Source organism: Porites lutea, chromosome 11 (genome assembly GCF_958299795.1).
Source record: "Porites lutea chromosome 11, jaPorLute2.1, whole genome shotgun sequence".
Lineage (NCBI taxonomy): Eukaryota > Metazoa > Cnidaria > Anthozoa > Scleractinia > Poritidae > Porites > Porites lutea.
In genome coordinates this window covers 3,974,854-3,992,349 of record NC_133211.1, presented here as the reverse complement: position 1 = coordinate 3,992,349, position 17,496 = coordinate 3,974,854, and the positions used below count along the sequence as shown (strand labels likewise).

The 17,496-nt window shown below is 39.9% G+C and overlaps 1 protein-coding gene across 1 annotated transcript in view; it reads left to right on the top strand.

The window, feature by feature from the left end:
• Window positions 1-17,496, top strand: part of LOC140952446 (two pore channel protein 1-like) — a 59,743-nt gene that overhangs the window by 41,140 nt on the left and 1,107 nt on the right. The window contains exons 22-26 of the mRNA XM_073401871.1: window positions 12,892-12,940; window positions 13,130-13,198; window positions 13,278-13,365; window positions 16,567-16,661; window positions 16,844-16,915. Of these exons, the coding sequence (XP_073257972.1) occupies window positions 12,892-12,940; window positions 13,130-13,198; window positions 13,278-13,365; window positions 16,567-16,661; window positions 16,844-16,915 (373 nt within the window). The remainder of the gene's footprint in view (window positions 1-12,891; window positions 12,941-13,129; window positions 13,199-13,277; window positions 13,366-16,566; window positions 16,662-16,843; window positions 16,916-17,496) is intronic.

The following is a 17,496-nucleotide window of genomic DNA, read 5'->3' as shown; positions in this document are numbered from 1 at the left end:
CTGTAGTTGCTGTAGTTGGTGTAGTTGGTGTAGTAGCAGTAGTTAAGGTAGTAGCTGTACTTGGTGTAGTTAGTGTACTTGGTGTAGTAGCTGTAGTTGGTGTAGTAGCTGTAGTTGCTGTAGTTAATGTAGTTGGTGTAGTTAGTGTAGTTGGTGTAGTAGCTGTAGTTGGTGTAGTTAGTGTAGTTGGTGTAGTAGCTGTAGTTGGTGTAGTAGCTGTAGTTGCTGTAGTTGCTGTAGTTGCTGTAGTTGCTGTAGTTAGTGTAGTTAATGTAGTTGGTGTAGTTGGTGTAGTAGCTGTAGTTAGTGTAGTAGCTGTAGTTGGTGTAGTTAGTGTAGTAGCTGTAGTTAATGTAGTAGCTGTAGTTGGTGTAGTTAGTGTAGTTGGTGTAGTAGCTGTAGTTGGTGTAGTAGCTGTAGTTGCTGTAGTTAATGTAGTTGGTGTAGTTAGTGTAGTTGGTGTAGTTAGTGTAGTTGGTGTAGTAGCTGTAGTTGGTGTAGTAGCTGTAGTTGCTGTAGTTGGTGTAGTTGGTGTAGTTGCTGTAATTAATGTAGTTGGTGTAGTTAGTGTAGTTGGTGTAGTTAGTGTAGTTGGTGAAGTAGCTGTAGTTGGTGTAGTAGCTGTAGTTCCTGTAGTTAATGTAGTTGGTGTAGTTAGTGTAGTTGGTGTAGTAGCTGTAGTTGGAGTAGTAGCTGTAGTTGGTGTAGTTGGTGTAGTTTGTATAGTAGCTGTAGTTAGTATAGTAGCTGTAGTTGGTGTAGTTAGTGTACTTGGTGTAGTTGGTGTAGTTAGTGTAGTAGCTGTAGTTGGTGTAGTTAGTGTAGTTGGTGTAGTAGCTGTAGTTGCTGTATTTGGTGTAGTTGTTGTAGTTGCTGTAGTTGCTGTAGTTGGTGTAGTTAATGTAGTTGCTGTAGTTAGTGTAGTTGGTGTAGTTGGTATAGTTAATGTAGTTGGTGTAGTTGGTGTAGTTGCCCTAGTTGCTGTAGTTGGTGTAGTTGAAGTAGTTGCTCTAATTGGTGTAGTAGCTGTAGTTTCTGTAGTTGCTGTAGTTAGTGTAGTTGGTGTAGTTGGTCTAGTTGGTATAGTTAATGTAGTTGGTGTAGTTGGTGTAGTAGGTGTAGTTTCTGTAGTTGCTGTAGTTAACGTAGTTGGTGTAGTTGGTGTAGTTGATGTAGTTGCTGTAGTTGCCGTAGTTGCTGTAGTTAGTGTAGTTGGTGTAGTTGATGTAGTTGCTGTAGTTGCTGTAGTACCTGTAATTAGTGTAGCAGCTGTAGTAAGTGTAGTTAGTGTAGTTGGTGTAGTAGCTGTAGTTGGTGCAGTTAGCGTAGTTGCTGTAGTTGATGTAGTTGCTGTATGTACGTATTTTTCGTTAATATCTGAGAGAATAAAATCTTGTATAACTACAAAAACTACTGGAACTATGACAAACTACACCAACTACACCAAAATACAGCAACTACACCGAATAACACCAACAACAAAAACTACAACATGCCAACTACAGCAACTACCCCAAACTACAGTAACTACACCAACTACAGCTACCACACTAACTACTCCAACTACACCAACTACACCAACTACACCAACTACACCAACTACACCAACTACACCAACTACACTAACTACACTAACTACAGCAACTACAGCAACTACACCAACTACATCAACTACAGCAACTACAGCAACTACAGCAACTACAGCAACTACAGCAACTACACCAGCTACAGCTACTACACCAACTACAGCAACTACACCAACTACACTAACTACAGCAACTACAGCTACTACACTAACTACACCAACTACACCAACTACAGCAACTACAGCTACTACACCAACTACACTAACTACACTAACTACACCAACTACATTAACTACAGCAACTACAGCTACTACACCAACTACACTAACTACACTAACTACAGCTGCTACACTAACTACAGCTACTACAGCAACTACAGCAACTACATCAACTACACCAACTACACTAACTACAGCAACTACGGCAACTACAGCAACTACATCAACTACACCAACTACACCAACTACACTAACTACACCAACTACAGAAACTACACCTACTACAGCAACTACAGTAGCTACATTTACTACACCAACTACACCAACTACAGCAACTACACTAACTACACCAACTACAGAAACTACAGCTACTACACCAACTACAGCAACTACAGCAACTACACCAACTACACTAACTACACCAACTACAGCAACTACAGCAACTACACCAACTACAGCAACTACAGCAACTTCACCAACTAAAGCTACTACACCAACTACACCAACTACACCAACTACATTAACTACACCAACTACAGCAACTACAGCAACTACACCAACTACTGCTACTACAGCAACTACAGCTACTACACCAACTACACTAAGTACACCAACTACAGCTACTACAATAACTACAGCTACTACACCAACTACACCAACTACACCAACTACAGCTACTACACCAACTACAGCTACTACACCAACTATAGCTACTACACCAACTACAGCAACTACAGCTACTACACCAACTACACTAACTACACCAACTACAGCTACTACACCAACTCCAGCTACTACACCAACTACATTAACTACACCAACTAAAACCAACTACAGCAACTACACTAACTACAGCAACTACAGAAACTACAGCTACTACACCAACTACAGCAACTACAGCAACTACAGCAACTACACCAACTTCACAAACTACATTAACTACACCAACTACACCAACTACACGAACTACATTAACTACACCAACTACAGCAACTACAGCAACTACACCAACTACACCAACTACAGCAACTACACCAACTACACCAACTACACTAACTACACCAACTACAGCAACTACAGCAACTACAGCAACTACACCAACTACAGCAACTACAGCAACTTCACCAACTAAAGCTACTACACCAACTACACCAACTACACCAACTACATCAACTACATTAACTACACCAACTACAGCAACTACAGCAACTACACCAACTACTGCTACTACACCAACTACAGCTACTACACCAACTACACTAACTACACCAACTACAGCTACTACACTAACTACAGCTACTACACCAACTACACCAACTACACCAACTACAGCTACTACACCAACTACAGCTACTAAACCAACTATAGCTACTACACCAACTACAGCAACTACAGCTACTACACCAACTACACTAACTACACCAACTACAGCTACTACACCAACTACAGCTACTACACCAACTACATTAACTACACCAACTAAAACCAACTACAGCAACTACACTAACTACAGCAACTACAGAAACTACAGCTACTACACCAACTACAGCAACTACAGCAACTACACCAACTACACCAACTACACAAACTACATTAACTACACCAACTACACCAACTACACCAACTACATTAACTACACCAACTATAGCAACTACAGCAACTACACCAACTACACCAACTACAGCAACTACAGCAACTACACCAGCTACAGCTACTACACCAACTACAGCTACTACACCAACTACACTAACTACACCAACTACAGCTACTACACTAACTACAGCTACTACACCAGCTACACCAACTACAGCAACTACAGCAATTACAGCTACTACACCAACTACAGCTACTACACCAACTACACTAACTACACCAACTACACTAACTACACCAACTACATTAACTACAGCAACTACAGCTACTACACCAACTACAGCTACTACACCATCTACACTAACTACACCAACTACAGCTACTACACTAACTACATCTACTACACCAACTACACTAACTACACCAACTACACTAACTACACCAACTACATTAACTACAGCAACTACAGCAACTACACCAACTACACTAACTACACGAACTACAGCTACTACACTAACTATAGCTACTACACCAACTACACCAACTACACCAACTACATTAACTACACCAACTACAGCAACTACACCAACTACACCAACTACACCAACTACACCAACTACACCAACTACAGCAACTCCAGCAACTACAGGAACTACAGCTACTACACCAACTACAGCTACTACACCAACTACACTAACTACACCAACTACACCAACTACAGCTACTACACCAACTACAGCTACTACACCATCTAGACTAACTACACCCACTAATAAGTTAACGGGTAATAAGTTCATGATAACCGTCACGAATATAGAGACATTAAGTGACCACTAAGCCCACTATGAGAATGCTGATGTAATTGCTGTAGTTACTGTAGTTGGTGTAGTAGCTGTAGTCGGTGTAGTAGCAGTAGTTGGTGTAGTAGTCGTAGTTGGTGTAGTAACTGTAGTTGGTGTAGTAGCTGTAGTTGGTGTAGTTAGTGTAGTTGGTGTAGTAGCTGTAGTTGCTGTAGTTGGTGTAGTAGCTATAGTTAATGTAGTAGCTGTAGTTGGTGTAGTAGCTGTAGTTGCTGTAGTTGGTGTAGTTGGTGTAGTTGGTGTAGTAGCTGTAGTTGCTGTAGTTAATGTAGTTGCTGTAGTTAGTGTAGTTGGTGTAGTAGCTGTAGTAGCTATAGTTGGTGAAGTTGCTGTAGTAGGTGTAGTAGCTGTAGTTGGAGTAGTAGCTGTAGTTGCTGTAGTTGGTGTAGTTGGTGTAGTAGCTGTAGTTAGTGTAGTTGCTGTAGTTAGTGTAGTTAGTGTAGTTGGTGTAGTAGCTGTAGTTGCTGTAGTAGCTGTAGTTGCTGTAGTTAATGTAGTTAGTATAGTTAGTGTAGTTGGTGTAGTTAGTGTAGTTGGTGTAGTAGCTGTAGTTGGTGTAGTAGATGTAGTTGCTGTAGTTGGTGTAGTTGGTGTAGTAGCTGTAGTTAGTGTAGTAGCTGTAGTTGGTGTAGTTAGTGTAGTTGGTGTAGTAGCTGTAGTTGGTGTAGTAGCTGTAGTTGCTGTAGTTGGTGTAGTTGGTGTAGTTGGTGTAGTAGCTGTAGTTGCTGTAGTTAATGTAGTTGGTGTAGTTAGTGTAGTTGGTGTAGTTAGTGTAGTTGGTGTAGTAGCTGTAGTAGCTATAGTTGGTGTAGTAGCTATAGTTGGTGTAGTAGCTGTAGTTGGTGTAGTAGCTGTAGTTGGTGTAGTAGCTGTAGTTGGTGTAGTTGGTGTAGTTGGTGTAGTAGCTCTAGTCGGTGTAGTAGCAGTAGTTGGTGTAGTAGTCGTAGTTGGTGTAGTAACTGTAGTTGGTGTAGTAGCTGTAGTTGGTGTAGTTAGTGTAGTTGGTGTAGTAGCTGTAGTTGCTGTAGTTGGTGTAGTAGCTATAGTTGGTGTAGTAGCTGTAGTTGGTGTAGTAGCTGTAGTTGCTGTAGTTGGTGTAGTTGGTGTAGTTGGTGTAGTAGCTGTAGTTGCTGTAGTTAATGTAGTTGTGTAGTTAGTGTAGTTGGTGTAGTAGCTGTAGGAGCTATAGTTGGTGTAGTAGCTGTAGTAGGTGTAGTAGCTATAGTTGGAGTAGTAGCTGTAGTTGCTGTAGTTGGTGTAGTTGGTGTAGTAGCTGTAGTTAGTGTAGTTGCTGTAGTTAGTGTAGTTGGTGTAGTAGCTGTAGTTGCTGTAGTAGCTGTAGTTGCTGTAGTTAATGTAGTTGGTATAGTTAGCGTAGTTGGTGTAGTTAGTGTAGTTGGTGTAGTAGCTGTAGTTGGTGTAGTAGCTGTAGTTGCTGTAGTTGCTGTAGTTGGTGTAGTAGCTGTAGTTAGTGTAGTAGCTGTAGTTGGTGTAGTTAGTGTAGTTGGTGTAGTAGCTGTAGTTGGTGTAGTAGCTGTAGTTGGTGTAGTAGCTGTAGTTGCTGTAGTTGGTGTAGTTGGTGTAGTTGGTGTAGTAGCTGTAGTTACTGTAGTTAATGTAGTTGGTGTAGTTAGTGTAGTTGGTGTAGTTAGTGTAGTTGGTGTAGTAGCTGTAGTAGCTATAGTTGGTGTAGTAGCTATAGTTGGTGTAGTAGCTGTAGTTGGTGTAGTAGCTGTAGTTGCTGTAGTTGGTGTAGTTGGTGTAGTAGCTGTAGTTAGTGTAGTAGCTTTAGTTAGTGTAGTTAGTGTAGTTGGTGTAGTAGCTGTAGTTGGTGTAGTAGCTGTAGTTGCTGTAGTTAATGTAGTTGGTGTAGTTAGTGTAGTTAATGTAGTTGGTGTAGTTGCTGTAGTTGGTGTAGTTGCTGTAGTTAATGTAGTTGGTGTAGTTGGTGTAGTAGCCGTAGTTAGTGTAGTAGCTGTAGTTGGGGTAGTTAGTGTAGTTGGTGTAGTAGCTGTAGTTGGGGTAGTAGCTGTAGTTGCTGTAGTTAATGTAGTTGGTGTAGTTAGTGTAGTTGGTGTAGTTAGTGTAGTTGGTGTAGTTAGTGTAGTTGGTGTAGTAGCTGTAGGTTGTGTAGTAGCTGTAGTTGGTGTAGTAGCTGTAGTTCCTGTAGTTGGTGTAGTAGCTGTAGTTCCTGTAGTTGGTGTAGTTGGTGTAGTTGGTGTAGTTGGTGTAGTAGCTGTAGTTAGTGTAGTAGCTGTAGTTGGTGTAGTCAGTGTAGTTGGTGTAGTAGCTGTAGTTGGTGTAGTAGCTGTAGCTGGTGTAGTTGCTGTAGTAGCTGTAGTTGGTGTAGTTGGTGTAGTTGCTGTAGTTGGTGTAGTTGCTGTAGTTGCTGTAGTTTGTGTAGTTAATGTAGTTGGTGTAGTTAATGTAGTTAATGTAGTTGGTGTAGTTGGTGTAGTTGGTGTAGTTGCTGTAGTTGGTGTAGTTGGTGTAGTTGCCGTAGTTGGTGTAGTAGCTGTAGTTGGTGTAGTAGCTGTAGTTTCTGTAGTTGCTGTAGTTGCTGTAGTTGGTGTAGTTGGTGTAGTTGTTGTAGTTAATGTAGTTGGTGTAGTTAGTGTAGTTGCTGTAGTTGCTGTAGTTTGTTTAGTAGCTGTAGTTGGTGTAGTTGCTGTAGTTGGTGTAGTTAGTGTAGTAGGTGTAGTAAGTGTAGTTGGTGTAGTATAATTAGTAATTGTTTTTTCTGCGGTATTTTCGCACATGTTTCATCACTCACACACAATCATAAAAGCTAATTGTGATGGGCTGTACCTGGTGTAAGACTTTATATAATGTCCTAAGCCTATTAGGGACTGGATGGAATTGTGCTTATGGGGAGGGGGGGAGCGGGGGGGTTGATCATTGATAGTCGGGGAGTAATGCAAAAGAAAGAGTCTCCAGAATGCAGATTTCCAGAGTTTGGCATCTCTGCTGTAGGTCGATGTAGTTTGGTGTAGTTTCGATGTAGTTACTTTTTTTAGTTGGTATAGTTGTAGGAATAGGATGACGAGATTGTAATGTACATTCGATCACTTTTTTCCCCCTTTTTAAAGTTTTTTTTTACGTTCTCGCTAAAGAACGTAGTAGATTGACGACGGCCAACTAGTTTTCTCGCCAAAATGACACTTGTTTATGTACTTAGTAATTGGGAGGATCTCCAAAACGTTCTGGTGATTCTTGAAACTTATTCTCTCTAATGGGTAATTAATCTTATATAATGATGATATTTGATATAATTTCATTGAAATTATATGATGTCTTCACCTTTATTTCCTTTCTCTTAATATTTATGTAATTACGCTACACAACGTCTGACTGCATCTAGCACTTGAAATTTACGTATTATCTTCATTTTAGCGCCGTTTTCCCTATTTCCCTAAAATCTATGGTCATTAAACCTCAAATAGTGACCTCACCGTAAATACTTTAAAGCATTGTCATTATGTGAAAGTTTTGGTGAATCGAGAGTGCGATTTAGTATTCGTCTATTTTTGCCCGCATAAATAAAGAGCCCCTGGATCACATATATTAAATGACCATTGCGACTTACACGATTAACCCTTGTTTGTTACTTCATTGTTACATGTAAGTAAAGATTTGAAATAAAACTATCTTTTGTTGTTCTTGCTACTTTTGTGTTTGTTCATTTCCTTTTTTATTTCAATAATCGACCTCTGAGTTAATTTGTGTGCTGTAGAGCGGTTATAAAAATCAATACATGAGTTGTAGAGCTTTGCGACTTTTTCTGGTTTCTTTTTACAAGATTTGATTCCCAACGACAGTAGGCAAAATTCCAAAATCATAAGTTCCAACACAGAAAAACTGCTACGTGTGTAATCCGCGCCTTCCCTTTGTAATACAAATGGTTTTTCTGTTATTCTTTTAGTGAAAGATGTTTTAATAAACTTGCTTTTGTAGTTCTTTCTTTGCTTTGCTTTAGGTGAGTTTCTTCCGTTTCCACAGCTTTTGCATTTGCACTTATCCCCACATTTTATTCCCGCTTTCAAACATTTGCATCTACTTGAGTACTTTCTTTTTCTCCCAATACTTTGTTTTGGTACCTCGCAACAGTTTAAAGTATTTGCATTTTTGTTGTTGACACCACAACGGCACTTTATTCGGATTTCCCGCATTGTCCTACATTTTCCTACAAATTGGGGTCTTGAAAGTTCAATCAATGAATCATAATGACCACTTTCCTCTTGTGTAAATGCGAGATACAGCGGCACATTGGAAATAGCCTGAACTTGTAATAATAACTTAGATTACGAAATAAGGCATGGTTGCAATTAAATAATTGTTGAATCAATGGTACATCAGTAACATCTTTGATGATTAAACGTTATTACATCGAAGTCTTAAAAAGGAAGGTTTTTTAATTTGGTACTGCGCGCATCATGTATCTTAGCGTGTGTCACCATTCAAACAAATATTTGGTTTTTGAGCATTATGCAAAAAGAAAATTCATACACATATACATATATGAATACATTTTTTAAGTCGTTCGAATCTTGACCTCGACCGCTTCTCAGGTTTTTGAAAAGGTTAAAATCGCATCTGATGCTGCTGTTGCTCTCAGTGCGATAATATGGCGGGAACAAAAGATGAAGTCGGCCGCCACAGAGTAAGATCACGTGATTTAACTTCCAAGACCTATCACAACAATAGGTGAAAATACAGTACAGGAGAAGGAGTTACAGTGAGGTTCTTGGAATTAACAACTTATCCTATCATTGCCGTCAGACAGTTGCTAATTTCAGACAGCTAAAACCCTAACCGTACACATACACAGATAGGCTTAAGTTCTATTTTTCAGTTAATTGTGAGCATATGCATATGTAAAGACTAGTTGCCTTAAATATATCGTTTACTAGTTTTGTTCTTGGAAAAAGGATTTATTACGGTATCCCTCTAATTATGTACGGATATCTAGGAAAGAACAAGAAAACACTTTCGGGAAAAAATGCAATGTACAATCAGTTTATGATAGTTACATGTATGTATTTTCCTTTGAAATGGAAAATCAAAAACCAATATAGTCATAAAAATAAAACACGAATCAGTTAAATATAGCTTGTGGTGTCAAACTTTGTTCGTCATTTCTGGCATAAAGGGAAAATTAATTTTGAGGTCGCTACTTTTGGGGCTCGTTAATTTCCGGCAGTGGGGCTTTGCTAACACCTGTGAAATCTTAACGCAACTTTCTGGGGGTTGCTTCTTTGGGAGGCTCGTTACTTTCCGAAACTTTACGGTAATATACCAATGAAGTGTTTATTGCTGCGATCATCTAACCAAAACAATGCAAAACAAATCTACGAAATAATTTTACCGGTTGAAAGCTTTATAAGAAAGTTAATCAATTATGATAATATTCAAAATAAGCGAGATAACAAAGAGACATTATTTCATTAAACAAACAAAAACAACAATAACAAACATAAAAATCTGTATTAACCAGGCAAGAACAACCCAAGAACACCGAACAATTTTTTTTGGTGTTCACGTAAGTTACGATTTACGTATTTTTGGTTAATATCTGTCAGAATAAAATCTTGTACAACTACAAAAACTACAGGAACTGTGACAAACTACACCAACTACACCAAAATACAGCAACTACACCGAATTACACCAACCACAACAACTACAACATGCCAACTACAGCAACTCCCCCAAACTACAGTAACTACACCAACTAAAGCTACCACACTAACTACTCCAACTACAGCAACTACACCAACTACACCAACTACACTAACTACACCAACTACAGCAACTACAGCAAATACAGCAACTTCACCAACTAAAGCTACTACAGCAACTACAGCAACTACACCAACTACACCAACTACACTAACTACAGCAACTACACCAACTATAGCTACAACACCAACTACAGCAACTACCGTAACTACACGAACTACACTAACTACACCAACTACACCAACTACAGCTACTACACCAGCTACAGCAACTACAGTAACTACAGCAACTACAGTAACTACATCAACTACAGCAACTACACTAACTACACCAACTACAGCAACTACACTAACTACACCAACTACAGCTACTACACTAACTACAGCAACTACAGCAACTACAGCTACTACACCAACTACAGCAACTACATCAACTACAGCAACTACAGCAACTACGCTAACTACACCAACAACAGCTACTACACCAACTACACTAACTACACTAACCGCAGCTGCTACACTAACTACAGCTACTACAGCAACTACAGCAACTACAGCAACTACATCAACTACACCAACTACACTAACTACAGCAACTACGGCAACTACAGCAATTACATCAACTACACCAACTACACCAACTACACTAACTACAGCAACTACAGAAACTACACCTACTACACCAACTACACCAACTACAGCAACTACAGAAACTACAGCTACTACACCAACTACAGCAACTACACCAACTACACCAACTACAGCAACTACACCAACTACACCAACTACATTAACTACACCAACTACACTAACTACACCAACTACACCAACTACAGCAACTACAGCAACTACACTAACTACACCAACTACATTAACTACATCAACTACAGCAACTACAGCAACTACGCTAACTACACCAACTACAGCTACTACACCAACTACACTAACTACACTCACTACAGCTGCTACACTAACTACAGCTACTTCAGCAACTACAGCAACTACATCAACTACACCGACTACACCAACTACACTAACTACACCAACTACAGAAACTACACCTACTACAGCAACTACAGCAACTACATTAACTACACCAACTACACCAACTACAGCAACTACACTAACTACAGCAACTACAGAAACTACAGCTACTACACCAACTACAGCAACTACACCAACTACACCAACTACAGCAACTACACCAACTACAGCTACTACACCAACTACACTAACTACACCAACTACAGCTACTACACTAACTACAGCTACTACACCAACTACACCAACTACACCAACTACAGCAACTACAGCTACTACACCAACTACAGCTACTACACCAACTACACTAACTACACCAACTACAGCTACTACACTAACTACAGCTACTACACCAACTACACCAACTACACCAACTACAGCAACTACAGCTACTACACCAACTTCAGCTACTACACCAACTACACTAACTACACCAACTACACTAACTACACCAACTACATTAACTACAGCAACTACAGCTACTACACCAACTACACCAACTACACCAACTACAGCAACTACAGCTACTACACCAACTACAGCTACTACACCAACTACAGCTACTACACCAACTACATCAACTACAGCAACTACAGCAACTACAGCAACTACAGCAACTACACCAACTACAGCTACTAAACAAACTACATCAACTACACCAACTACACCAACTACAGCAACTACAGCAACTACAGCAACTACAGCAACTACAGCAACTACAGCTGCTACACCAACTACACGTACTACACCAACTACAGCTACTACACTAACTACAGCTACTACACTAACTACACCAACTACAGCAACTACAGCTACTACACCAACTACAGCTACTACACCAACTACACTAACTACACCAACTACACTAACTACACCAACTACATTAACTACAGCAACTACAGCTACTACACCAACTACACCAACTACAGCAACTACAGCTACTACAGCAACTACAGCTACTACACCAACTACAGCTACTACACCAACTACACTAACTACACCAACTACACTAACTACACCAACTACGTTAACTACAGCAACTACAGCTACTACACCAACTACACCAACTACACCAACTACAGCAACTACAGCTACTACACCAACTACAGCTACTACACCAACTATAGCTACTACACCAACTACAGCAACTACAGCTACTACACCAACTACACTAACTACACCAACTACAGCTACTACACCAACTACACTAACTACACCAACTACAGGTACTACACCAACTACAGTTACTACACCAACTACAGCTACTACACCAACTACAGTAACTACAGCAATTACATCAGCATTCTCATAGTGGGCTTAGTGGTCACTTAATGTCTCTATATTCGTGACGGTTATCATGAACCCATTACCCGTTAACGACAGTTAAATCACACTCACCACTTCGCAGTATTTTTATTTGAGTGAAAGCTGTATACGCCACTCGCGCATCTCCCATAATGCATCTTATTTGTCCCCAAAATTTTGCGTAAGCATTGTTTTCAATTTCTCCTGGGACGGCTGTAATACCCAGGAGAAATGAAAAACAAAAGTTCTGCACAATTTTGGGGGACAAAGAAGGTGCATTATGAGGAATGTGCAAGTGGCAAATTAGCTAGGCGGACACCCACGTGACCTTCACTGGTGTCCACTAAATATAGTTCCTTTTACTTACTAGTAATAACCAAAGGTTAGGGAGTGCGGGTGACAACGATCGGAGGTCCAAACGCTTTTTGCTCCATCGCTGTGCTTTGCGTAAGTTTCACGTGACAGATGGTCAAAACACGCGTGATCATATTATGAGGGGAAGAACGTCGAGACGCTCATGATCAAATTGTGTTTTGTGCATTTCATTCAGTCTCAGTGGAAGTCCAAACGAATGCTGGCAACATAAGTGCAACGGATGCGTAATAACAACCTGGAGATTAGGATTGCGGGCTCCTCTTGTCGCCCGCAAACATATGGGGAAAACGTTTGAAACATACTAGGCTATTTGTCCGCTTAATGCAGAGTGTCCGCTTAACATGGGGTCCGTTTAATAAAGGTTGCACTGCATTGTTATTAAAATCTGACCTTCCTGCTTTTTCACTTAATAGGAAGGGGTTGTTCACATGACATCAGAGTGGGCCAGAATCTTCTTTATGTCTTTTTACATCGTTACCGTGGTGAGTGACTGTACTGTTCGGTTCTTCTTTTTAAAAATTACCCTAGGGTTTTACTAATTTTGTGTTCTTTTTTAACTAGGTTGTTATGACCATCATTGTAGCGTTTATTCTTGAAGCTTTTCTCTTCAGAATTCAATATCTCAAAGAACACCCTACAGACGAGAAAGGTACCTTTTTGATTGTTACAGTTTGATATTTTTTTGGTAAATCACCAATGGGACTGATTTATACTAAGAGGGTTTACCTTAGTGTAAGAACCTGTGAACTTTTTCTTTGGTTTGCAGCTAGGTTCAAATGTGTTGACTTCTTTGTGTTTTTTGCTAACGGAACCAGTTTTACTGGTTCTTGCACCAAGGATAAGCTCTGAAATAATAATAATAATAATAATAATAATAATGATAACAATAATAATAATAATAATAATAATAATAATAATAATAGGTCTTTATTTCATAAGATAAACATAATTGTTACAAAATTGTTAATGTAAAAAGTAAGTTAAGGTACATGAAATGGCACTTAAAATCTAATAGAATTAAAGAACTAACTCGTATATAAAAATTAGGCGGTTTACAAAAGAACACATAAAACGCTTCCTGTTGACTTTAGGTTTCACTGTTGATTACTTCGTCTAAGGTGGTACCTAGTGTTCTTAACCTCTGGCAACATGTCATAAAGCGGGTGACCCTCTAAGCCCATAACCATAGTGCGTATTTTTTTATCTTGTTTTTCTAAAAGATCGTGGAAATCAATGCTATGCGAGATGTACCTACGCTTCTTACATCTATCCAAAAAAACGCTGGATCGTTGTTAGTTCAGCTTCAGCCGCTCTATACACAGCAAGCCCGTATGAGATTTTAGGTAGTACAATGGAATTGAATAGGTAGTTAATTTCCTTCTGATTGTACCCCTCTCTTCTAAGCGTCCTGAGTATTTGGAGAGACTTGTTTTCTTTTGTGAGCGGTTTATTTTTTACATGAATGTTAAATCTGTTGTCGGACTGAAAAGTAACACCCAGCAAAACAAGATCGTTGACCTTAGGTATTCCAGCTATTCTATCAAAGATCTGTGCATTGCCTTTTTTCATCAAGGCAAGTTCTTTACACTTACTAGGATTACAGGTCATAGAGTTGTTATTTGACCATTTTAAGAACTGCATCACTAACTCGTTCGAACAGTCCGTATCCCTCCACACAGGTCCAATTATGGTGGAGTCGTCCCCATCTTTATGCAAACAAGTTGTAGAGCCATTTTTAATCTCGACGTCGTTTAGAAAAATATTAAATAGGTAGGGGCCGCTGACACTGCCTTGGGTAGTGCCTTGATTGACCTCCTTCCATTGCCCCGAAAGTGTATTGTGGACGACTCTTTGTAGCCTATGTTTTAGAAAATCTAGGTAGAGATTGATAACATAGGTGTTCAGCGGACGTTTTTTCAGTTTTCCGGATAGTAAGGGGTGCTTGGCAGAATCAAAAGCCTTACTTAAGTCCATTGTAAAGAGGCGCACAGCTTTGCAGTTCGGTTGATCTAAGTAGTTGTATACAGTGTGCTGAATAGCCAGCAAGGCATGTGTACAATTTCCTCCGTCCCCATAAGCGAATTGGCTTGAGTTGAGATTCTGTTCTGCGATATCTTTCGCATGATTTCTGTAAATTGCCTTTTCAAGTGCACGCGCTATGACAGGCGTTCTGCTAATTCCACGTGAAAGCGTAGGGAGGTTGTCAATGAGATGGGATGCCAGGTTGTTCAGATACAAGGTCATTTAGTTTTTCTCCCCGTCCACCCAAGACATGAACTTCAACGCTACTCGCCCTGGTTCCATGAATATGAATTGCACAAACCATGTAACCACCACCCATCCAAATAACAGATGTTAGTTCCTTACTATCCACCTTTAAGGTGATGTTACACGAGACGATTCGCAACGACGATTTTTGGCTCAACAAAGCGTTGCAACATTGTTGGGACATTGTTTCGAATAGTTACAACATTGTTCCAACATTGCAACGCTGTGTTACACCAAAAATCGTTGTTGCGAATCGTCCCGTGTAACATCACATTTACTGTCAAACACATGAAATTCAGTTATCCGCTTACCTCAGTACCCAACCCACACACAACCAAATATCTGGCTCTCCCGACTGACCGCTGAGTTGCCTTTGTATTGGTGGGTTTGTCAGACTTTCTAACTCGGACACTGGACACTGGACACTTGGGTCCCGCATTAAAGGGACTGTATCACAGATGTCTAGTTAATTTTGTTAAGAATGTCATAAGAGAAGAGAAGTCGTTACGTCGCGTTGCCATGGTAGCAAAAATTTCTGAATGACAAAACATACCGAAAACATCACTTATGAAGTGAATTCTCACTGTATCAAACTTAATCGATCTTATTCAATTTCATTTAATTTGTCAAATGCTGACGAGATTTTCTGGGGTTAAATCTGAAAGGACCGTATCTAAGTTTAGAAAAAGGAAATTGGGTTGTGCTCACCTAGTTCGTAAAGCAGGTGCCTGAAATTAGGAAGTTTCCCGTAGCAATCATGCAACGACGGCTAAGAAACGTACAAAAAAGCGTGGAGCACGTGCAGAGTTGTTGTTTTGCGTATATAAACCTATTACATTTTTCCAGTTCTTCTTCCCGTCGCCGGCGTCGTTGCTTAAACTCCCTATTGTTGTGATCCAGAAACTTTGCTGCCATGGTAACGTGACTTCACACTTATCCTCCTTATAAAGAGAAGTCGTTACGTCACGTTGCCATGGTAGCAAAATTTCAGGATTTCAACTAACTGTGGTCCAGCAATGGTAAAAAAAGAAGAAAATTGACATTTGTGACTTTCCTGTGCATGATTGCACTCAGTAACAAATTGTAGCCCATACTTTTCCACGATCGTTCGACAATGCAAATAGCCGTCTCTGTCAAGAAAGATTATTGAGTTCCAGCGATTTTCCTACCATAGTAACGTGACGTTACACTTCTCTTTTCTATCGCGCGTCCTTATTTGCTAAAGGCTATTAAACTTGAGAAATAACTTGTGAAGTGAAAAAATCACAGCTTCGTGAAAGCCGCAACTGCAATCCGTTTAATCTTCTTCAAGTTGGTCAATCCGTTAATCCTTTTGTATTTGCCGTGTTATTCATACTTTCTTTTCATGTTATGAGCAGATATTTTTAAGTCTCACTCAGTTAGGTGGCAAGCTGTATTTCCCTTTCCAGCTTTAAGGTCCTGTGACGTAAGAACAGTTTACCGTTTTGCAGTTGTGTCGCATAAGAAACAAATTTTAAGTAGTGTGAAGAGAGTTTTTAAGGGGTCATCTAGTACACCAAAATTACTGGAATTTTATTTGATTTTTCTCTTCACCCAACAGAGGACATGAAGATACGGAAGGAGATCACAGTAAATTATGAAGAGCTTCTGGCCTTAGGTGAAGAGTATGTGACAGACATACAGCCTCAGCAGACTGTAAGTACGAAGGCTGTCTGTCACCATTTTATTTGTAGCGACTAATTCAGGTAGTTTCTCAGTGTTGCGGATAAGTGCGACCACCAAATAACGTAATACAAAAGATTAAAATGACACTGAGGAGTATCCACTTGCCACAAAACAACACCTAACCAACATGTATCCTTGGTGTTGTCTTGCAGGTCCAGTATATAGGAAAACGGTCCAAAACCAAGATGGATTTAAGCAAAAAAATGTATGCAGATGAAGTTGAGGTATGGTCTAGCAACAGATCCCCGGCTACAGAAAATTGATATTCATTTACATTATAACCATCTTTAAAAGTTAGTTTGTTTGGGAAACGTGACAATGAAAATTTTCTTCTCACCACATGACTGAGGAACAATTTTTACCCAAGCCACATGCAGCATAAGGGAATCAAAACCAAGCGTCGTCATTTCTTATCGTTACCTCTTTTGTCTTCTAAGAATCCGCGAGGAGGGAGAAATTAGAAGAGATTGTACTGTGGCACGAGAAAGGATACCGTTGACTGTAGCTTTTAAGCCCTGGGGCCGGTTTCACGAAAGTCCTGGTAACTTTTCGAGCCTGAATCGAAATATAGAGAATAAAACCGCGGGTCCTAGCTAGCAAACTACTGCATTTTGTTTCATTAACTAATAGTTTTATCATGTTAGATGCAAAGCAATTGAACCTCTATCTTGCATGTCAACAACAACGGCTTTACGGCCCGTTAATTATCGGGACAATCGAGGGCCCCATGGCTTACACATCTTCGTAAGGTCTTTGAGGGGGGCTTATAAACGGTGGGGGGGGGGGGGGGGGGGGGCTTATAGGC